This window comes from Tursiops truncatus, chromosome 19 (assembly GCF_011762595.2).
Source record: "Tursiops truncatus isolate mTurTru1 chromosome 19, mTurTru1.mat.Y, whole genome shotgun sequence".
Taxonomy (NCBI): Eukaryota; Metazoa; Chordata; class Mammalia; order Artiodactyla; family Delphinidae; genus Tursiops; species Tursiops truncatus.
The window spans coordinates 46,528,644-46,551,003 of NC_047052.1; the positions used below are offsets into that span (position 1 = coordinate 46,528,644).

The window sequence follows — 22,360 nt, forward strand, 5'->3', positions numbered from 1 at the left end:
CCTGGGCTGAGCACGCACGTGAATCTCGCTGACACGTTCCCCTAGGTCCATCCAGGCGTGGGCTCCCTTCCCCTCCGTGACCCCTGACCTCAGATCCCCCTAAGTTCCGCGTCCGAAAGATTTGCTTCGGGAGGCGCCTCGCGGTCTCTCATCCCCAAATCTTCCAGCTAACCCCACGGTTCTCGCAGCCCAGCGGGGGCGGGCAGAAGCGGTGACGAGGCACTTTTGCCAGGAGAGGGGGAATGAACAGACCCCGGCGTCCTGGTGCGCGATCGGTTCAGCTTTGGGGGCGGGGGCGCCAGGCTGGGACCGGGGAGCGGTTCTGGCCGCCCAAGTGCCCCCGCACCCGCCCAATCCTGTGGGTTTGGCAAAGCAGCTGGCAGGGGCATTAAGGCCCATTAGCAAAAGCGAGGTTGCTGGGAGCCGAGTGGAGGGAGCCAGGAGGCTGGGAGGTGGTGTGTGTGTTGTGGCGGAGCCGGGGGGTGGGGTTGGGGGTGGGGGTGGGAGGCCTTCTCAGCTGCCACAGCCTTCGGAGCAGGTGGTCAGCACGTGCGGAAGGGGCAGGGTGGGGGGTAGGGAAAGGGGAGAAGGAGGGTCCCCGCAACAGATGGCCCAGGCAGGACTGGGGCTTTCAGACAACAGGGTAGGAGGGGGGCTGGCCATCTGCACCTGGAGGCAGCCTGCGAGCTCCTCTCCCTCCCGCCTCAGCGCAGAGAAAAGAGCTGGGGGAAGGGGAGGGCCACTTTTATTAGGACCGAAGATTCAAACACCGGCCACATCTGGGGGAGACCTGACGCAGAGGTCAGGGGCTCCCCGTCTAGGTGAGTCTGATCTCCACAATGGCAGTGCGGAGGGGCCTAAGGCTCTCTCACATGTTGGCAGACATAAATTAATAGCTGGGTGGAGTTCCTGGATGCTCCCTTTGGAGTGGGGAGAGCAGGATACGGGGCTATGAAGCTGGAGTTCCCTAGTCCCAAGCCCAAGGTGGGTCCCCAGACCTGCAGCAGAGAGGGAAGGAGGCCTCAGAGCAGGGGATGGCCTGCTATGGGGCTGGAATCCCGAGATGGAGTCTCTGAGGGGTCGGAGCAGACATCCCTCTGGTTAGGAGGCTTCGGGCAGTGGCTATGCCTGGCGACTGGCCCAGTAGCGGTGGTAGGTGTCCTGGAAGAGGTCCTGGCAGGCGATGTGGGCATGGAGGCGGGCACAGGCCAGGAAAGCCCCCGCCAGCTTTCTGTGCAGGGCATAGGTCTCTTCAGGCGGTGGGCGAAGCCGGTGCTGCAGCAGTACAGGGATGAGGCCCTGCACACGGCGGGCAGTATCGCCCGCTCCAAAGTCGTAGGGGCCCTGGGTGGCGAAGGGCTCCCCCAGGATCATCACGGCCTCCACGTGGGCGTCCGAGAATGCCTAGGGGTCGGGGAAACCAGAGGCAACCAGTGTGGACATACAGCCCTCCATTCCCCCAGAGTCTCAAGTATAAACACAAGCCCCCAACTCCCCAGAGAGTAATAGGCAGCCTCCACCCCTTCCAGAGCCCCTAAGTGACAAGCAGCCCCCTACTCCTCCCAAAAGAAAGGTCCCTTCCTGTCCTCTCAGGGCCTCCAGTAGACAAATAGCCCTCACTCTCTCTAGAACAGAGAAGCAGCCTCTGTTCCCCGACCCCCCCCCCCGTATCCACCAGCAGTCCCCCATTCCTCCCTCTAGAACAGATAAGTGGTGCCCATTTTCTCAGGATTCCCGAGTAGCCAAGCAGCCCCCATTCCCTCACGCTCCCCAGAACCCCCGGTACAGATAAGCAGCCCCCCTTAGAGTTCCTCACTCATCCACAGTTTCCCCAGTAGAGAGAAGCAGCTCCCCACTCCCCCCAAGAGACACCAGCCCCTACTCTCCCAACCTTGGTCTCAAAGCCTGTGAGAAATTTTAGGTCTCGGGATTTCTGCAGGACCCGGTCTCTGTCTCCGTTGGCTGCAGCCATCACCACCTGGGGAGACGGATGTGGGTCAGAGGGACTCAAGGAGGGGTCTGGAGGTGGGAGCTAGAAGCTGGGCCCTGCCAGTACCCACTTCTGTTCTCATCTACCTAAGCCCTCTCACCTAGAAGCCTCTCCTTCCCCACCTTACCCCTGTCTGTGTCTCTCTCAAGACTGTTCCAGAGCCTGGGGCTGCAGTGGTCAGGTGTTCTGCCCACCTGGCTGGAAACTACCACAGTGAAACAGCACAGAGGAAAGCAGATGTCAAGTGGTAGCCATGGGTCCAAACACTTAATTGGGCAAGTATGTGATCATGACCCAGAACTGCCTCTGAGGTTGCCATCTCTGTGATCACCTGCTTGATGTCTGTTGATGCCTGGTTCCTGCCCTGGACTTGGAGCCCCAGGAAGGCAGGGATCCCGGCTGGGTTTAGTCCCAAGTGGTGCTCACTCAGGAGGCCTTTGGTGAAAACCCCTTGTTCAGCAAAGCAGTGTTTGGAGCTAAGCAGGATGGGCAGGAGTTGAGGGCACACGGACAGACAGAAGTGGGAGCCAGCCTGGGCTCCATCCCGGCTCTGCCACTTGCTGGCTGACTCTGGGGCAAGTCACTTTGCTTTTGGGGCCTCTGCTTTCTCGTCTGTGAAGTGGGGATGATGAAAGCATCCTCCTTGCCAGTTCTTGGAGGATGAAGGAGGTCTATCTGCGGAGTGCTTCGCACAGTGCCGCGTGTAGGAAAGGCCATAAATATTACGAGCTACTATTACTATTAAGAGGTAAAGAGGAGGGTCCCTACTTCACAGACGAGGAAACAGGCTCCGAGTGGGGAACAGCAAGGAGAGGAGGGGAACTGGGACGAACCCTTCACCACTGAGCTGCCCCTTCTTGGGAGGAAGGGGAATACAGGATTAAATCTGGCGGTCCTGTTCCGTCCCAGCTCCCCCTGCCCCAGCCTGTCTGGCCATCTGTCACGCCTGTGGTCCTTGGGGGGTCCGTGTGACAGGCCTTTCTTAAACTGGAAAAGGCTGGGGAGGCGGCAGGAGGGCCGTGCTGAACAGGCCTGTGGTGGGGAGGGGCAGGGGATGTCCCAACTACCCAGAGAGGCCTCGGCTTTGTGCCTCGAGTGGCCTGCAGAGAGGGCCCCAAGGAGCCTGTGTGTGTGTGGGGGGGGAGGGGGTTACCAATTCCTTCTCGTCCCCATCTAAAGGGTGGCCCCACCATCCCCCAGTCTTCAGGTCAGAACCCCCTCCAACCCCCACCCGCCCAGGCTCCCGGCCCGTCTTAAAAGACCACTCGTTATTCAGGAATTTCCAAATTCTATGTCCCTCCCCTGCTCCAGTCCCTTCCACGGCTCCCCAGGGCACCCGAATAAAGTACAAGGTGCAAAGCATGGCTTCCGAGGTCCAGCGTGACTGGGCTGCAGCCTCACTGCTGGCTCCTGCTCTGTCCCCACCTGCCTGCCCAGTCCAAACGTGAACTTCCCTTTGGTCCTCTGGGATCTTACTACTCGGAGTGCGGTCCCTGTACAAGTAGCTTTGGCATCACCTGGGAGCGTGTTAGAAAGGCAGCACCTTAAGCCTAACTCCAGACCAGAATCTGCATTTTGACATGATCATGGTGGCGGTGGGGTTCTCGTGCACATTAAAGTTTGAGAAGTGCTGCTCTAGTCGGAATATCCTTTTCCACCCCTTGGCCTTTGCCCATGTTATCTGTCTGGAGTACCCTCCTAGTTTCTTCCTGATTGGTCTCCTCATCCGTCAGGTCTCAACTCTGATGTCTTCTCCTCCAGGAAGCCCTCCCTGACCCCCTAGGTCAGGCCAGGCTCCTCATCCGGTCTTCCTCAGTCCCCCGTGATTCTCCCATCCCAGCCCTGACCACTCTGGTCCTTTCTGTCCCCCTACTGGACTGTGAGTTTTGTGAAGGCAGAGACCTGGACTGCATTGGTCACTGTTGTCCCCAGTATCGTCTAGAATAGGACTAGGCACAGAGGGGGGTCAGAGAACGTTTGAATTGATGACCCAGTTATTAGAAGACCCGGGTTGAGGGGCTTCCCTGGTGGCGCAGTGGTTAAGAATCCGCCTGCCAATGCAGGGGACACGGGTTCAAGCCCTGGTCCAGGAAGATCCCACATGCCACGGAGCAACTAAACCCGTGGGCCACAACTACTGAGCCTGTGCACCACAACTACTGAAGCCCACGCACCTAGAGCCCGTGCTCTGCAACAAAGAGTAGCCCCTGCTCGCCACAACTAGAGAAAGCCCTCATGCAGCAATGAACTCAACGCAACCAAAAAAAAAAGGAAGACCCAGGTCGAATGTCCAATCTCAACAAATTAATGAGATGGTGTTTTCTGTGGGCTCTGAGACAAATCAACCTCTGTGGGTGGGAAGGACGGGCAACATAAAGTGAGGAAACACTTCTCAAAGAGAGAACTGCTCACTAGGGAGCAGCTGGAGGGGAGGTATGTGAGCACAAGGCTGGACACCAAGGCCCTGGACAGCATCGGGTGTGGGGGGGTGACAGGCTGGCCATCGTGGGCCTTTCTCTTAAGAGGCAGCTAGTGAGGGGTTGGGAACATGGGCTGTGTAACCAGACTCCCTGAGTTTGAATCCCAGGGCTGCTGTGACCTTGGGCAAGTGACTTAACGTCTCAGAGCCCCAGTCACTTCCTCTGTAAAATGGGGTTAAAAATGGTCCTCACCTCATAGAGTTGCTTCTGGTTCAGATCAGCTACCACATGTACAGCACTTAAAACGGTGCCTGACATAATATTAAGTGCTTGGTATTTGTTAGCTGCTATTAATATCACTATTATTTATTTCTTCATTCCAGATACTGTGTTTCTCCTTCTCTACAAGCCTTACTATCTGGCTTGAGGCTCGACCCTTCAGAGACTCCAGGATTGGGGGAACTCACCTCGATATAATGGTCTGTGAATTCAGTCCCAAATTCCCGGCTTGCACCAAAGTCCAGCAAGATCACCTGGAAATGAAGGATGGTGAAAGGGACACTGGGAGTCCACCAGTGCTCCCCATTGTCTATGGGGGTGCCAGGGTCTGTCCCTCTCTCCCCACACGCTGCCCCTCCGGCCCAAGTCCCCGCCCAGCTGCCTCCCCTGGGCTCCTGGCTTCCGGTCTCCACACATCAATCCACCCCCACGTGAAGCTGAAGGGACCTGGTTTTTATTTTTGGGGTCCTAGTTGTTTTTATAATAACATGTTTTAGGCTCAGAAAAAAAAATCTGGAGAATAATAAAATATATGGGAAAGTAAAACCAACACCCACAAATCCTACCACCCAGTTTAAAATATGAAATCCTACCAGTCTGAGTGGGGCCTGATCCTACCTCCCCCCGTCCCCACCCTCTCTTCCAGGGTCACCACTTTCCTGAAATTATTTTTATTATTAAATTGTTTCCTGAAATTCCCATGCACGTGTTGCTATGTTTTCTATACATATGTGGATCCATGAACAAAACATACTAATGTTTTGCATATTTTAAAACGTCATTTAAATGGTATTTATAATAGTTATGCTGCAAGTTCTTTGTGTTCGACATGGTTTTGCAATGCATCCCCATCGCTCTAGCTCATTCATTCCTTCACCGCCGTGTAAGATTTTGTTGCATGAATATATCATAGTTATCTGCTTGATGGGCACTGTGGTTATTTCTAGGTTTTGCTGTTAGAAGCAGTGCTCGCAGATGTAGAGAACAAACGTATGGATACCAAGGGGGGAAAGGGGCGGGGCGGGGTGGGGTGGGGTGGGGAGGTGGTGGTGGGATGAACTGGGAGATAGGGATTGACATCTATACACTAATATGTATACAACAGATAACTAATAAGAACCTGCTGTATAAAAAAATAAATAACATAAAATTCAAAAAAAAGGGACTTCCCTGGTCGCGCAGCGGTTAAGAATCCGCCTGCCAATGCAGGGGACACGGGTTCGATCCCTGGTCCGGGAAGATCCCACATGCCGCAGAGCAACTAAGCCCGTGTGCCACAACTACTGAGCCTGCGCTCTAGAGCCCGTGAGACACAACTACTGAGCCCATGAACCACAACTGTTGAAGCCCATGCGCCCAGAACCCATGCTCCGCAACAGGAGAAGCCCGCGCACCACAACGAAGACCCAACGCAGCCAAAAATTAATTAATTAATTTTAAAAATTTAAAATAAGTAAATAAAATAATGTAGATAAAATGAACCAAATAAAGTTGAAATGTTTAAAAAACGGCAAAAAAAAAGCAGTACCCCATGAACATGTGTGTAAGTTTCTCTACAACAGTGGAGTTCAAACTGTTTATCATAACCCACAGCAAGAAATGAAGATTAGGGGCTTCCCTGGTGGTGCAGTGGTTAAGAATCCACCTACCAATGCAGGGGACACAGGTTCAAGCCCTGGGCCAGGAAGATCCCACATGCTGCGGAGCAACTAAGCCCGTGTGCCACAACTACTGAGCCTGCGCTCTAGAGCCCACGCGCCACAACTACTGAGCCCACGTGCTGCAACTACTGAAGCCCACGTGCCTGGTGTCCATGCTCTGCAACAAGAGAAGCCGCCGCAGTGAGAAGCCCACCCACCGCAATGAAGAGTAGCCCCCGCTCGCCACAACTAGAGAAACCCCGCGCACAGCAACGAAGACCCAATGCGGCCAAAAATAAATAAATAAATAAAATAAAGTTATAAAAAAAAAAAAGAAATGCAGATTGTCCTGGGCACCAGTGCACATGCACATATAAACATAAAACAAAAGTGTCCTGAAATAATATGCATCCCTCCCATCTGCAACACATTCTATCCTTTTAAAACAAAAACTGCTGTTCAGACCCAGTAAATTGACGTCAGGCCTCTTATCACCACACCCGAGGAAGGAAAACACCCCCCCTGGGGTGCGAGCCTTGGAGGGATGCAGGCTGTCTGTGCACTCGGGGGGAAGAGGGTGTCAAGGGACTGAGGCTGGACTAAGTGGGGTCATGTCACACTCAGCACAGGGCTCACTTGATCCTGAGGGTGTTGGAAGCTGTAGAAGGGACAGCTTGGCCAGATTTGTGTTTTAGAAAGACCCCTCTGGGGACAGAATGGCACAGATCACTTTGGAGAGCCACTTAGCAACCATGCACGCTGAGAGTTTTTCAGTCCCAACTGCCGCCCCCAGGCCTTTGGACAGCCTGTGTCCTTTGCCAAGTATGCTCCTCCCTGCTCCTTGGATGGCTGTCCTCCTCTTGTCTTTCTGCTTTCACCTTCCTTGGCCCCACCCACTCCAGGCAGGGTCAGCCACTTTTCCTGGCTTCCCACCGCCCCCTGTGCCTCCCCCATCATTGGCCCCTCGCCTGTGCTTCCTCATCAAGGGATTAACTACTGGTCACACTCTCTGGTGATGGGTCCCTGCACTGGACTGGGAACTCTGGGAAGGCAAGGATCAGCTTGTCTTGGCATCACTTTCAAGAGGCAGTAGGTGCTTGGTGTGTTCTAAATGAATGATGGGTGTGGTAATGATGACTGTCTTGCAAAAGTGGTGCTCCCTCTTCTCCACTGCCACCAGGGAGCCACTGCCCAGCCAGGGACTCCATTTCCCAGCAGCCCCTGCATCTAGACTAGCCCCATGACCAGTTCTTATCGGTGGAATGGTGAAGGGAACGATGGGTCACTTCCAGCCAAAGCGGTTAGACAGTGGGTTACCCTCTCAACCTCGCTTTCCCCTTGCACTGGAAGGAGAGCCTTTCAAGTCCTAGGGGATAGCACGCTCACAAAAGGGAAGCAGCCTGGGTCCCTGGCTCACTGCATGGAGGAGGGCCACTCCGGCCTGTTACCTGGGTCATCACCTACTATTGTGTTGAGCTACTGCCGCATCAGGGAATATCTGTTACAGCAGCTAACGTACCCTGACACACAACACAAGGGACCAACCTGGTGGCTGGAGGCATCATACAGGAAGTTGGCCCAGTTGGGGTCCGTCTGCATGAATCGGAACTCAAACAGCTCCCGAAGACAAAGCCTCAGGAGCTGGAAGCAGATCTGGGGTGGGAAGAAGGAGCAACAGACATCTCAGAGCCATGTGCCCCTGTAAGGCCCTCTGAGGCCTGGAGAAGGACCATGGGTCTGGGTTGCCCTGCCAGCTGTGCCCCAGAGCAGCACCCTCCCTACTGTCCCACGAGCCCCATGTACCTGGTTCCGGATGTCCTGGCTCAAGCCCTGGCACTGGTCCAGCGGGACCCCTCCAGCCAGCTCCATGCCCAGCACCCGTGTCGTGCACAGCTCCTGAATAACGGCTGGCACCCGAAAGAAGGGGTCGTCTGCCAACAGCTGCCTGGGGCAGATGGGAGGGGCGGGGATGGGACTTCACACTTCAGGCCCCTGTGGCCCTGCTCGAGGCCTCCCCCTCCTCTGAGGAGTCTTCCATGAACAGTCTTGGTCTTGCCTTTCCTCCTGCCCTTCTCTTTCCTGTCTGTCTGGAGTGATGGCCAATACCTGGTTGGATGGACATTCATTCAGACATTTCACTCATTCACTCATTCACCAAATATCTCCATGGCACCCACTCTGTGTCTGCCCCTAAGCTGGGTGCCGCTGGAGACCCAATTACCACCTCCCTTCCGGAAACACTTCTCCGTTGGTCACCCCGGGATGAACTCAGTGTGTTCATTAAGCTTGGTGAGCATGACTTTCTCATCAACTTATCAATGAATCCATCCAAAAAACAGTCACTCGTATACAAATCTCCGAGTCCACAGTGATGCTCACTGGCCACTCCCTGGAGTCATTACTCTGAACACTGGCTAATAAAGGGAAAGAACCTTTCTCGGTGTCCATCCCTGGGCTGGATGATGCTGGGTGACAGAGCAGTAGATGAGCCCCAGGCGTGACCCCCCAACACACACAGCAGAGACCACACTCTAACAAACAGACCAATGATAGATTGAGATAGGTGTGTCAACGCAATATCTGGGAGGCAAAGAATATGAGCGAGGCCTCTGGTTGGGGACCTGTGGGATGGCTGGAGTTGGGGGGTGGGCGGACAGGGAGATGGGGAGGAGCCGGGAAATGAGAAATGATGTGGGTTTTATCCTAAGAGCACTGGGAAATCCCGTGAGGTGGTGGTCTCCCCAGATCCCACACTGGAGTGCTCTGGCCCAGCCCAGCTGACACTCTCCATCTCCAGGTCCTGCTTTGGGGGCTTGTATTTTTGTCCTTGTTTATCAGATCTCTGACGTTTGATCTGCTCCTCACAGGGCAGGACTCTGCTGAGCATTCAGTCAGCACAATTCCCTTTTATCCTCACTCCCCCTGAGGAGGATGCTCTCCTAAGGCCGCTGGGCAGATTAAGGCCACCCAGCCTGTTAAGGGCTGACCCAGGACTGGATCCTGACTGGATCCCACATCTGAGTCCATGCCCCTAACCATTGCCTTCTACTGCCCTTTCTCTGGCTTCGTATCTACAGAGCCGGGCTCAGTAAACGTGTGGGCCATGCTCCACGCTGTGGAAGGTCTCACCGAGGTGTAATTAATTGCCGCTTATCATGACGCCGCTAAGATACAACCACTGTTCCATGTAGCTGTAGTTCATTCATTTTTGATGCTGTACGAATTGTGCCGATGAACATACCGTAACTTATTTATCCACCCTGTTGGATGAATTTGATAGATTTGGGTTGTTTCCGGTTTGGGGCTGTTGCGGCTCTGAGTATTCTCGAAGTCTGATGGCGTGTACTGGCATTAAGGGTCACTAGAGTATTTAGCCAGGAGCGCAACTGTTGGGTTGGATGTGAACACTGAGGCTTGATGATGCCCAACCGTTCTCCAAAATGCTTGTGTCAATTTCTCCCTCTGTCCACAGTGTACAAAGGATGCCCTGGAGCCCCGTTCTCTCCAACCCTTGACACAGACAGACTGCTTCATCTCTGTTAGTCTGGTGGGTGTAACGGTATCTCGTGTGACGGAGTGCCTGTTGACAAGTCTGTCTCCCCCATCAGACTGCAGTGGTTCTGCGTCCCATTTGACAGATGAGAAAGTAGAGACATTTAGAGAGAGGAAGTGACCTGCCTAAGCTCACAGAGGACACAGGGTGTGAACGAAGTAATGAGTGAAGGCATGGATGGATGAACAAATGAAGAGAAAGAGTCTGTCAGCTCTACCCCAGGGCTCCAGCTGCCGGAGGCTGTGAGGGCATCCACCTCTCTCTCAGCCCAGGAGGGAAGCTGGAGGGAGGAAGGGGGCCTCCAGGGGCCTGTAGGGGCCTCGGCTCACCTGAAGTTCTGGGCACAAGCCGCCTCACGACGGTAGTCACATTCCAAAGCCAGCTCCCGCTGCAAGGCCTGCAGGCTCTGCTCTGCAAACAGGCCTGAGGGGCGGCAGCCGTGTCAGACAGGGAAGGCCACAGCCTGCCCCTCGCCCCCTGCCCGACCCCTCAGGCTCCCACTCAGGGATGTCTTCTCTTGCCAGTCGTGCCTCTCACTCTGTCCCTGTCTCACCGTCCCTCACCCCGTCCACTTCATGCCTTTTACCCTCACTGTCTGGCCACGCACTCCCCCTGTCCTTCACACAACTGCGGGCTCCACGGAAGCCTCTCTGCTCGGGTCTCTTTCTCAGGCACACACAGCGGTCCTTAGGCCCCCATCATAGTCACATCTGCCGCCTATTCTCTGTCCATTTTTCTTTTTAAAAAATATTTTGGCCGCACCTCGTGGCATGTGGGATCTTAGGTCCCATCTTAGTTCCCTGACCAGGGATCGAACCTGGGCTCCCTGCACTGGCAGCGTGGAGTCCTAACCACTGGACCGCCAGGGAAGTCCCTCTCTGTCCTTTTTTTCATACTCTCTCACACTGCTCTCAGTGTCTCTGAAGCTTACTTCTGGGCCTGACTCTCTCCCTCTCTCCCTCGCTCGCTCTCTCGTGCGCACGCGCACACACACACACCTCTGCTCCATCTCCCCCAGGCGCTGTCTCACATGCTGTGACACACACCCGAGGTCCCACTTACGCTCCCTTCCTGTTTCTGTGGTTCTTTCTCAGGCCTCCAGTCCCTCTCCACACACCCCCTGTGTGTCTGTTTCTGGATTTCTGTCTGGGCTCCTGTTGGCATCTCTGAGTTTGTCTTTTTCTCACACGCCCATACTACTCTGGGCTTTCCCCGCCGCGGTGTCCCTTTGTTCTGTCTCAAACACGCAGACTGAGGCGTTCACTCAGGCTCCCACACACAAGGGCACACCCTGCCCCGAGCTGGCCCTCCACCTCCCCCGCCCCCCCCATCTAGCCCCGCTCTCCCTCTTCAGGGCGACCCTCCCACAGTCAGGGTGGATTGGGCGCCTCACCCTCCGGCACGGCCACGCTCATCTTGAGCACCGCCAGCAGGTTCTGGATGTCGCTCTGGATGCTCTGGGCGACGCCTGGGTACTGGGAGGGGAGAAGGGGAGGAGGATGGGAGTCACCCCTCTGGGGCGGCCGGGTGCCCAGCCCACCCCCGCCCCACCTCCCCTCTCACCTGGATCTTCACGGCCACCTCTGTCCCATCCCTCAGCACGCCCTGGTGCACCTGCCCGATTGAGGCAGCAGCAAAGGGCACCTCCTCCAGAGAGGCCACCTTGGCCTGCCAGTCCCTGCCGAGCTCCTCTTCCAGAACTCTCTGGGGATAGTGGTCATGACAATCATCACCATGGTTTCAGGCAGCCGGGTTCACATTCTGTGCTGAGCGCTTTGCACGTTAATAACCCCGCTCACCACACGTGGGGCCCTGGGCCAAGCTCTTGGCCGCTACCCCACTTTACAGATGAGGAAACTGAGGCTCAGAGAGACCTCTTGACCAAGGTGATGAGCCAGGCGCTGGCAGACTGGGAGGCCCAGCTTGAGCCCATACTCCCAAGGCTGTGCAGACTGATGTGTGGATTGCTATCATGTAAGGTTAAGATTGACAATAATCCTTCATTATACCCATATATTGTATTATTAACTCAAAAGTTAATGTGATAAAGAAGAACTAAAATTTAGAGAGAGCTTCCTGTGGGCTGGGCCCTATATAAAGTGGTTCAGAGAAGGGCAGTAATTGTCCAGGGTCACATGGCAAGGGATCCGGATTCCGGATTCCACACCCTTGCCCAGGCATTTACTCAGTGCCTGGCGCTGTGCCAGTCTATTTACAGACACTCTCTCCTTTAATTAAAAGACCGGTAATAAGAACAGGTAACACCTGCATGTCACTTACGGGGTGTCAGGGACCCTTCAAAGTGCTTTACACATACACTGATTTCCATAGCCCCATGATGTGGCCGTTGCTATCACTACCACCGATCACAGATGAGGTAACTGAAGCACAGAGAGGGCAGGCCACACGTCTAACCGCACAGGTAGTAAGTGGCAGAGCCAGGGTTTGAACTCCCGAAGTCTGGTCCCTGACCACAGCACTTCACCGCTTTTTTTTTTTTTTTTTTTTTGCAGTACGCAGGCCTCTCATCGTTGCGGCCTCTCCCGTTGCGGAGCACAGGCTCCAGATGCCCAGGCTCAGCAGCCATGGCTCACGGGCCCAGCCGCTCCGCGGCATGTGGGATCTTCCCGGGCCGGGGCACGGACACGTGTCCCCTGCACTGGCAGGCGGACTCTCAACCACTGCGCCACCAGGGCAGCCCATTCACCGCCACTTTAACAGCCCTGACAGAGCCCTGAGCCTGCCAGGAACTCGACTAAGTGCTCTACACCATTCTCTCATTTACTCATCACAACAATCCTATGAGACGTGTGCTTTAGTGGTCCCCATTTAACAGAGGGGGACACAGGCTCAGAGTGAGACGGGGAGCACAGCCATGAAGGCAGGAGGGCCAGGCAGGTGGGGCACGCCTCCCTCGCCAGCCTTTCCCCCTCTGGGCGCTCACCTGCATCTGCCAGCGGGGCATGAAGTCGGCGCTCTGGCGAACCCGCTCGAAGATGCGCTGCAGCTGGGGGCTGATGAAGCTGTTGTCTTGGGAGACATCGGGAAGAGGGAAGCAGTGAGGGGAGAGGCCAGGAGGGGCCCCTGTGGGAGTCTGAAGTTGGGGCTTGGTGGTAGGTGGGGTAGGGTGGAACTGAGGTCAGGGGTCAGGAGTCAAGGGTTATGCTGTACCCTGGATGCTGAGCATTTGGCCAACCTTGAGGGCAGCCCCCCGAACCGTACACAAGGTCTGCACAATCCGCTCGGCATTGGCCTCCGAAAGGAAAATGCTGGAGCCCGGCCGGGAGCCTCCCTCTGGGGTGGAGAGAATAATCATTAGTATGGCAACCACAAAAATAATCAGTATGACACCACTGCACACCTACCAGAACGGCTAAGGCAAAAAAGACAATACCAAGTGTTGACAAAGATGTGGAGCACCTCGACACTGCCGATGAGACTGCCATGGCCCAAGCCCTTTGGATAGCAGCTGGGAAGTTTCCAGTAAAGCACACACCTATACCTGATGCAATTTGCCTCCTAGGTATATCCCCAAGAGAAAGGCATAAATGTGTCCACCAACAGATACTCCAAGAAGGCTCACAGTAGCATTATTCATAACAGTCCCAAGCTGGAAACAACCCAAATGACCATCAGTAGAATGAACAGAGGAATTGTGGAATAGTCACAGGGTGACTATTACAGTGTTGAATAAACAACCTACAACCGTTCACAGCAACATGGATGCATCTCTCAGATAGAATGCTGAGCAAAAAAACCAGACACATACGAGAATACACTGTCTGATTACGTGCGTATAAAGGAGCAAAAACAGACAAAACTAATCTCAGGGGGTCAGAAGCCAAGACAGTGGAGACCCTTAATGAGGGGGGAGGTACCAGAATACGGCACGAGAAGAGCTTCTGGAGAACGAGGGCAGCAATTCTCTAAGTGTGTTCTGGGGGCCCCTGAGACCCTTTAGGAGGGTCTGTGAGATCAGAACTATTTTCATAATAATATTAATATGTTATTTGCCCTTTTTTACTCTCATTCACCCACAAATGTTCAGTAGAGTTTTCCAGAAGCTGTGACCTGTGATGCTGTCATTTCTCTGACAGCTGATGGAGAGAGAGAGTGTGTGCATGTGTGTGTGTGTATTCTTGTGTTTAAAATTTTTTTCAGTTTTAATCTCTAATACAGCAAATATCCATAAATACAACCCCACATAAACAAGTTCTTGGGGTTCTCATTCTATTTTTTAATAGCTTTATTGAGATATAATTCATATAGGATATAATTCACCCATTTTAAGGTGCACAGTTCAATGGCTTCTAGTATATTCAGTTGTGCAACTATTACCACAATCAATTTCAGAACATTTTCATCACTGCTAACCTGTTAGCAGTTACCCCCTCCCATTTCCCGCATCTGCCTCCCCTTGAGTCCCTGGAAACTATTAATCTACTTTCTATCTCTGTAGACTTGCCTCTTCTGTACATTTCAGATAAATGGAATCATACGATATGTGGCCTTAAAAAAAAAAATGTGGCCTCTTGTCTCTGCCTTCTTTCACTTAGGATAGTGTTTCAAGATTCAACCACACGATAGCATGGATCAGTCCTACATTCCTTTTTTTTTAATAAATTTATTTATTTTTATTTATTTATTTTTGGCTGTGTCGGGTCTTTGTTTCTGTGCGAGGGCTTTCTCTAGTTCTTTCTCTAGTTCTCTAGTTCTTTCTCTAGTCTTCCCGGACCGGGGCACGAACCCGTGTCCCCTGCATCAGCAGGCAGACTCTCAACCACTGCGCCACCAGGCAAGTCCTACTCGCAACTTTTTATTTTGAAAAAGATCCAAATAGACAGAAAGACTGCATTCGTAGCACCGTGAATACCTGATTCAATGTTCTAACATGCTGCCTCACCCACTTTATCTGTGCGTGTGTACCCAGACACTGACCAATACTTTTGCTGACTGATTTGCACTCCACTTGTGTGAATAATAATAATCCCCTACACAATCACCGTGCCAACATCGCACCCAAGAAAATTAACGCTAATTCTTGAATACCTACTACCCAGTCATATTCAGATTTTCCCAATCGTCCCCAGAAGTCTTTTCTTTTGAAAGTGTTTAGATTTCTATCTCTCTTTTTTTCTTTAATTTTAATTAATTTATTATTTATTTATTTTTTGGGCTGTGTTGGGTTTCTGTGCGAGGGCTTTCTCCAGTTGCGGCGACCGGGGGCCACTCCTCATCGCGGTGCGCGGGCCTCTCACTGTCGTGGCCTCTCCCGTTGCGGAGCACAGGCTCCAGATGCGCAGGCTCAGTAGTTGTGGCTCACGGGCTTAGGTGCTCCGTGGCATGTGGGATTCTCCCAGACCAGGGCTCGAACCCGTGTCCCCTGCACTGGCAGGCAGATTCTCAACCACTGCACCACCAGGGAAGCCCACCCAGAAGTCTTTCATAGTTATTTTCTTTTCGAACATCCAACCATGGCTCACACGTTCCATTTGTCAGTTATTACCTCTCTAGTCTCTTTTTCATCTAGAATATCCACCCGTTTTTGTTTCAAGACATCGACATGTTGCGGAATCGTACCCACAAATGCTGATCTCTACACAGCCCAGTCTGTCTCTGTTGTCCACAGATCCTCACCGGCACTCCCGTTTTCACACTTCCTCTCCTGGTCACAGTTAAGCACTCAACTCTGGATGGCTTACATTTTTTTCTCTCATGACCTGCTTCTACTCAACACCATCCTGACAGCAGCTTCACCCTGTTCTGAGCACTCCACCATGACCCTAAGAGGTGGCTATGTTATCATCAGCTCCATTCTCCAGTTGAGGAAACCGGGGCTCAGAGAGGTGAAGCCACTTACCCCAGGTCACACAGCAAGGCCAGGGTGTGGACCCAGGCAGCATGGTTCACGTACCTGATTGTACACGTCCTCCGGGCAGGGACTTCTTGGCCATCTCAGCTAGTGCTCCCAGCCCCAAGCTCACAGCCAGTCCTGGGGAGTGAGAGAGGAGCCTGAGTGCCCACTTGCCCTGGGGAGATCTCCTCCCCCACCCCCTCCCCACCCCGCTGACCCTCTCTCCTCTCTGTCTCTCTTTACGTATACCTGTCTCCCAACTCTTTGTAGTCAGCTCTTTGCATCCCTCTGTCTCCAAATCAGTCTCTTACTCACTTTCTCCCTGCTTGAGGTTCCCTTGGAGGTGAGACTACCTCTTTCTCCATCCTTCTCTCCTTGTCTCTGTCTCCCAGGTTAGTGGTTCTCACCCCTGGCTGCACACAGAGTCATGTGAGGAGCTTTTGTAAATACAATGCCCAGGCCCTACCACTGAGGTTCTGGTTGAACTGGCCTGAGATGAGGCCTCAGAATTCTTTTTCTTTTAAGCATCCCAGTGATTCTAGTGTGCAGCCATGGGTAAGAAGGCCCCGAAATGATCCCCCCAGGACTCTCTGTCTTCCTATGACTCCTGTTTCTCTGTCCACATCTCCTCTTCTTCATGCTCACCTCTCCTTTTCTAAGTCAGTTATTTCTCCACCTCTGCCCTTCCGTCCACCTGGCATGTCTGTCTAGGCCTCTTTCCCTCAGTTCCTCCTTTGGATGTTAGCTCTCCGGCTCTGATTTCCTCTGCCTCCTCTGTCTCCTTGTCCTTAAAGACATCTCGAGTCACTCTGCCTCTTTCACTGTCACCATCTCTGTAAATAATTGTAGTTGGCATTTTCTGAGCACTTTTCTCCATGCCAGGAACCATTCCCAGTGCCTTTTATGCATTGACTCATCTTGTCCTCACACCCTCATGAGAGAAATTTTACAGAAAAGCTTCCATTTTACAGAAAAGGAAATCGAGGCTCAGAGAAGTTAAGTAACTTATCCAGAGTCACAAAGTGAGGATGCGGCAGAATCACCTGTTGAACCCCACGCAGCCTGGTGCCAAAGGTCTAACCAGTGCATTTGACTCCTTCAATCGGTATCTTTAAAACCTGAACCATGATCCACAGTAAAGAAGACGTTCGCATTATAACCAGTAGAGACCGATATATATATAATGTTTCATGAAACAAGACTTTCCCTTACTCTACATGTACACATATTTTCCATTCTTCTTCTTTTCTTCTTTTTTTTTAGCTGTGTTGGGTCTTCGTTGCTGCGCGCGGGCTTTCTCTAGCTGTGGCGAGCGGGGGATGCTCTTCGTTGCAGTGCGTGGGCTTCTCATTGCGGTGTCTTCTCTTGTTGGGGAGCACGAGCTCTAGGTGTGCGGGCTTCAGTAGTTGTGACACGTGGGTTCAGTAGTTGTGGCTCGCGGGCTCTAGAGAGCAGGCTCAGTAGTTGTGGCACACGGGCTTAGTTTCTCCGCGGCATGTGGGATCTTCCCGGACCAGGGCTTGAACCCGTGTCCGCTGCACTGGCAGGTGGATTCTTAACCACTGCACCACCAGGGAAGTCCTCCATTCTTCTTTTTAATGCTGGTTGCAACCTGCTAAATTATTTCATGCAGGGCTTCCCTGGTGGTGCAGTGGTTAAGAATCCACCTGCCAGTGCAGCGGACACGGGTTCAAGCCCTGGTCCAGGAAGATCCCACATGCCGCGGAGAAACTAAGCCCGTGCGCCACAACTACTGAGCCCACGTGCCACAACTACTGAAGCTCATGCGCCTAGAGCCGTGCTCCACAAGAGATGCCACTGCAGTGAGAAGCCCGCGCACTGCAATGAAGAGTAGCCCCCACTTGCCGCAACTAGAGAAAGCCTGCACGCAGCAGACCCAACACAGCCATAAATAAATAAATAAATAAATAAAAGAAAATTAGTTCATGCAGGTTGTGACTTGAAGTTTGAATAATCCTGCTGCATGACCCGGGGTCAAGTCACTTCACCTCCCTTAGCCTCCACTTCCTCATCTACAGAACGGAAACAAACACTCATTGATTCAGTGCAGAGACCACATGTGTATGGGGCCCTGCACATTCCAAGTTCTCAATAAACACAACATTCCTCTCTATTTCTCTTGGTTCTATAGGACTTTGCCTTCATTCTTTTCCCATCTCTCCCTCCTCTCTCTGTCTCTGATCCACTCTCTCCCTTGCTTCATTGTGTAAATGTCACCTCCTCTGATCTAGGTCACAATCTCCCACAGTCATACCTACCCCCAAAGTTGGCCAAGCGGCTGATGCGGGAGGTGGGCACCTTGCGCTCTCGAGAACGGTCACTCAGCTGGGAAACGGAGAGAAGGTCTGAGCGGGAAAAGGTGGACACAGCACCCAGGAAGTCCAACCAACCTGCCACCACACCCTTCCCCAAGCTCGGGAGGCCAGCTGCCTTCATGGGTGTTGCTGGGTGTGGGGCAATGATACCTGGGGCCGGGCTGTCTTCCTGATCCGGGCCTCCCGTGCCTTGCGAATGTCCTCCTCACCCAGGCCCCTGCCAGGCCCATCCTGGTGAAGCTTTTGGGTCCAAGGACCCCCACATGGCCCCTGCAAGAGACGTGAACACCGGTAACGAGTGGAGAACGTACCATCAGCCTGGCCCCTTTAGACCCCTCCCTGTCCTTTGACTCCCTGAAGCCTCCCTCAGCCTCCTCCCCTTGGAGACCCCTCCCCAGCCTCTTACCCAGCAGAGGGGCCCAGGCCCCAGGGCCCCACAAGGCCGACCAGTAGTCCGGCCCCACTGTCCACAGGTCCCCCGTAGTAGGCCCCCCACCTCCAGCCACATTGTCTGGGGGAGAAGAGGAGGGATTATTCGGGTAGGAATTGTGGGACTGACCTCCCTGCTTTGCCCATCTTTGCCTCACATTCCTCCGTGTCCACCCTAAGACTCCCACCACCAAAGACTTCCTCCCCTGTTAACAGGCCCCCAGTTTCGCCTGGTTCCCTCTCTCGTTGCTAAGATCCCATAGCTCTTCCCGAACACCTCTTCAAACCACTTTCCCCTGGTCCCACTCCGCGCCGTTGCTAAGGTCCTCCCCTGTTGCTAGAAACCCACAGATCCTCCAGGGCTACCTCTCCACTCCTCTGAGCACCCCCATCGTTGCTAGGCACCGCCTTCCCCTCGGTTGCTAGGCACCCACAACTCTTCCGGTGTTCCCCCCTACCAACCCCGTTACTGGGTACTTCCCCCAGTTGCTAAGCACCCACTCCCCGGCTCGGTCAGCTATGCGCGCGGGGTGAGGGGGGCGGGGGGCGGCTCCTGCATTTCTGGAAGGCTTCTCATGCCCGCCCCCTCCGGTCAGCTAGCGAATGACGGAGGAGCAGATCAGGGGCCTCAGGGTGGGCTGGGCCACGGCCTAAGGGTAGGGTAGGGTGGGCTGGGCCACAGCCGAAGCGCTCACGTGCTATTTTGTGCCCTTCCACTCACTTCAAAGTGCCTTGTCCGCGGCGGACCTTTTAGTTTCCTACCCGTCTATTTTACAAACATTCCTCTCCTTTACAAACTCCACACCTCTCCTTTGCGCGAACATTTTGTCAGCCTCCGTTTTCCTTATTTGTACCCCTAGTAGGCTCAACATCTCTCCTTTGAACACACATCTTCCCAGCAAACATTTCCCTTTCACATGGAGCCCCTGCACTTTGCACACTCACCCTCTGCTTCAAATACCCATATCCTGGTACCCAACCTCCTCCCTTGCACATATAACCCCCCTGCCTTGCTCACCAGCTGTTTCCCTCGGTGTGCATGCACCCCCTCACACCTAGCCCTTTGCACGCTGGGCCCCTGTTCCCTCCTACACCCTGCTCTCTCAGCTCCCCGCCCACCTGCAGGATGGTGAGTGGGAGCCCTTTGTTTCCCGTAGGCCTGACATTTTCCAGAACACACTCGGCCAAGATTCCCCGTGCTGACTCAGGAGCCTTGGCATCCCGAAAACCGGCTCCCGGCCCATCTGGGTGTGTGTGTTGTTGATGGGGGAGGGAGGACGGGCTTAAAGCCTGCTTCCCCGCCCCCCCCCATAAACTGACTCACCCCTCTTTTCACAGTCTGGAATAGAAGCAGCTGGCTGGGAGGAGAGAGGATATGACACTCCCCACACAGAACTGCCTCCCCCAAACCCTGTCTAACCCCCTTTGTCAGGAATCAGACCTCCCTGACCTTCCTTTGTCAGGAATCAGACCGCCCCACACCTAACCTGGACTAGCTCCAGGACAGAAGTCTCTGTCCCTGTGCTACGTGACCTCAGAAGAGCCTCAACACTTTCTGGATCTCAGCTTCCCAGCCTGTATGATGCATTAGGGGGACCCTGCTATGACTTCCCATTGGTCTGTAAAGAGATGATTCATTTTAGAGCCCTGGGTCTGTGCCCAATGCCCCTTTCCAGGTGACTGTTTCAAAACAGAAACCACCCCCTGTGCTCTTCCAGACACAAGGGTCTGACTCAGGAGCGAGGTGGCAGCTCACTCTTGGGGGCAAAATATACAAAAAGTACCTATGACAATAACTTATCCTACAGGGCTGTGACTCATGGTACCAAGCCTGGTATCAGATACATGAGATCATATCAAATAGCCTGGTGGCTACAAGCAAAGACTACAGGCTGGCAGAGCTCTGAGCCTCGGTGTCCCCATTTATAAAGTGGGGCCATGGCATCCCCTCCTGCTCAGTGTTGGTGAGAAAGGGATGCAGTGAAACAGTGTCTGTAGAGAGGTTGGCACGGAGCTGGTACAGAACAAGAGCTCTATACATGAGAGAAATTTCTTATAGAAAAACTATTCTTTTCAAAATTTCTATTGAGCGCTTACCATTTGCTTTTCTAGGCACTGGGGACACAGCAAGGAACAATACAGGCAAAAATCTTTGCCCTCTTGGTGCTGGCTTCTGGTGAGAGGCACAATAAAATACATAAGTACATGTAATAAGGTGACACTTGTTAAAGAGAAAAGCAAACCAGGGAAGGGCAGGGAGAGGAGGGAAGAGTGTGCGTTTAAATAGGGTGGAAAGGAAAGGCCTCACTGAGGAGACATCGTTTGAGTAAAGACCTGAAGGAGGTGAGGGAAGGAGCGATTGAAATAGCTGAGGAAAGAATGTTCCAGGCAGAGGGAACAACCAGTGTAAAGTCCCTGTGCTGAAGATATCTCAGAGAAATAGCAAAGATGCCAATGGGCAGAGTGAGTGAGGGGAAAAGGATTAGATGAGGTCTGGGAGGTAAGCAGAGCCAGCTCAGGTATGGTGAAGACTGTGGCTTTTTTCCCGAGTAGAATGGCAACCACTGAGGATTCTGAGCAGAGGCGGGACTGATTTACAGAAAATATTCTTACTTCCGGCTCTTCTTCCAACACCCCCAGCCTCAAAATCAAGTTGTATCACTCGATAGTGACCAAAGGGACTTCCCTGGTGGTCCAGTGGGTAAGGCACTCCCAATGCAGGGGGCCGGGGTTTGATCCCTGGTAAGGGAAATAGATCCCGCATGCATGCTGCAACTAAGACCTGGCTCGGCCAAAATAAATAAAATAAAAAATATTAAAAAACAATAGTGACCAAAGACCTAAATTTTGGATTAGATGGGCCAAAGTTCAAACCTACACAACGGAGATGTGTGATCTTTTTTTCCCCTTTTTTTGGCCTCTCCAGGCGGCTTGCGGGATCTTAGTTCCCCGTCCAGGGATCGAACCCAGCCCCCCTGCAGTGGAAGCACAGAGTCCTAACCATTGGACTGTCAGAATTCCCTAGATGTGTGATCTTGACTCACCGCTTTGCCTTTCTGTGCCTCTGTTTCCTTGGCGGTGCGATGGGGATGATGATCAACCCTACCTTACAAGATTTTGGGTACAAAGCGGTAAGTACAGCGCCTGGCACAAAGCAAGTATACAAATGTAAATGCTGTTGTAAATAAATAAAAATCCCCATAACAACCCTTTTTACAGATGGGGGAATGGAGGCTCTGAAGAGACAAGTCTGCTGGGAGAGGTCATCCAGGAAGTAAGTGCTGCAGCCAAGCTTTGAAACCAGGCGTTCTAGCTTCAGAGATTAAGACCCTGGTTTTGCCCGTCATTTAACCCTAGGCAAATTCTTTCACTGCTCTGGGCCTCAGTTTCCCAGTTGGTAAAAGTGACTGGCTCTTGTGGCATTGAACACACATTTTTCAAAACAGTAAAGTAATATAATGTATCCTCATTTTACAGGTGAGAAAACTGAGTCTGGGGCTGGGGCAGGGGGTTGGGAGAGGAAGTCACTCGTTCAAGGTAACACAGCTAGGAACTAGCAGTGGCGGGTCTCGAACTCACGCAAGTAGAATTCCCAACTCTTCGAAAGTCCTTCCCGGCGCTGCGTGAAGAATGGGCGCGCTGCCGGACTCGTCGCCGGGGGTTATAGGAAGACTAAACTAGTCACTCGAGGGTGTGGGGACGTAGGGTTAATTGCGAGGGTGCTGCGAGGGGCCCCACTGATCGGGACCACGATCCCGGCGCCCCACACCTAACCTGGACTAGCTCCAGGCGCTCGCGGTTCACCGCGCGAATGGAGAGGGGAGGAGCCAGACAAGGCCCATACCCCTTTACGTCACGT

The 22,360-nt window shown here is 53.3% G+C and overlaps 1 protein-coding gene across 6 annotated transcripts; it reads right to left on the bottom strand.

The window, feature by feature from the left end:
• Positions 1-729: 729 nt before the first annotated feature.
• On the bottom strand, positions 730-22,331 carry COQ8B (coenzyme Q8B). Of its 6 annotated transcripts, none has more exons than XM_033844308.2 (18): positions 22,081-22,331; positions 21,546-21,603; positions 21,115-21,240; positions 20,599-20,674; positions 18,479-18,583; positions 18,223-18,342; positions 18,016-18,082; positions 15,797-15,874; positions 13,054-13,176; positions 12,827-12,912; positions 11,446-11,586; positions 11,276-11,357; positions 10,212-10,305; positions 8,133-8,274; positions 7,875-7,982; positions 4,878-4,943; positions 1,892-1,978; positions 730-1,404 (listed from the first exon to the last, which is right to left on the bottom strand). In XM_033844308.2, the coding sequence occupies exons 4-18, from the start codon at positions 20,599-20,601 to the stop codon at positions 1,123-1,125; spliced, it is 1,584 nt and encodes a 527-aa protein (XP_033700199.1). In that variant the 5' UTR covers positions 20,602-20,674; positions 21,115-21,240; positions 21,546-21,603; positions 22,081-22,331; the 3' UTR covers positions 730-1,122. The 6 variants fall into 6 exon arrangements, with proteins under 6 accessions (XP_033700199.1, XP_033700197.1, XP_033700198.1 ...); XM_033844306.2 differs by having other exon boundaries at positions 21,546-21,645; XM_033844307.2 differs by lacking the exon at positions 21,115-21,240.
• Between the last annotated feature and the right edge of the window lie 29 nt (positions 22,332-22,360).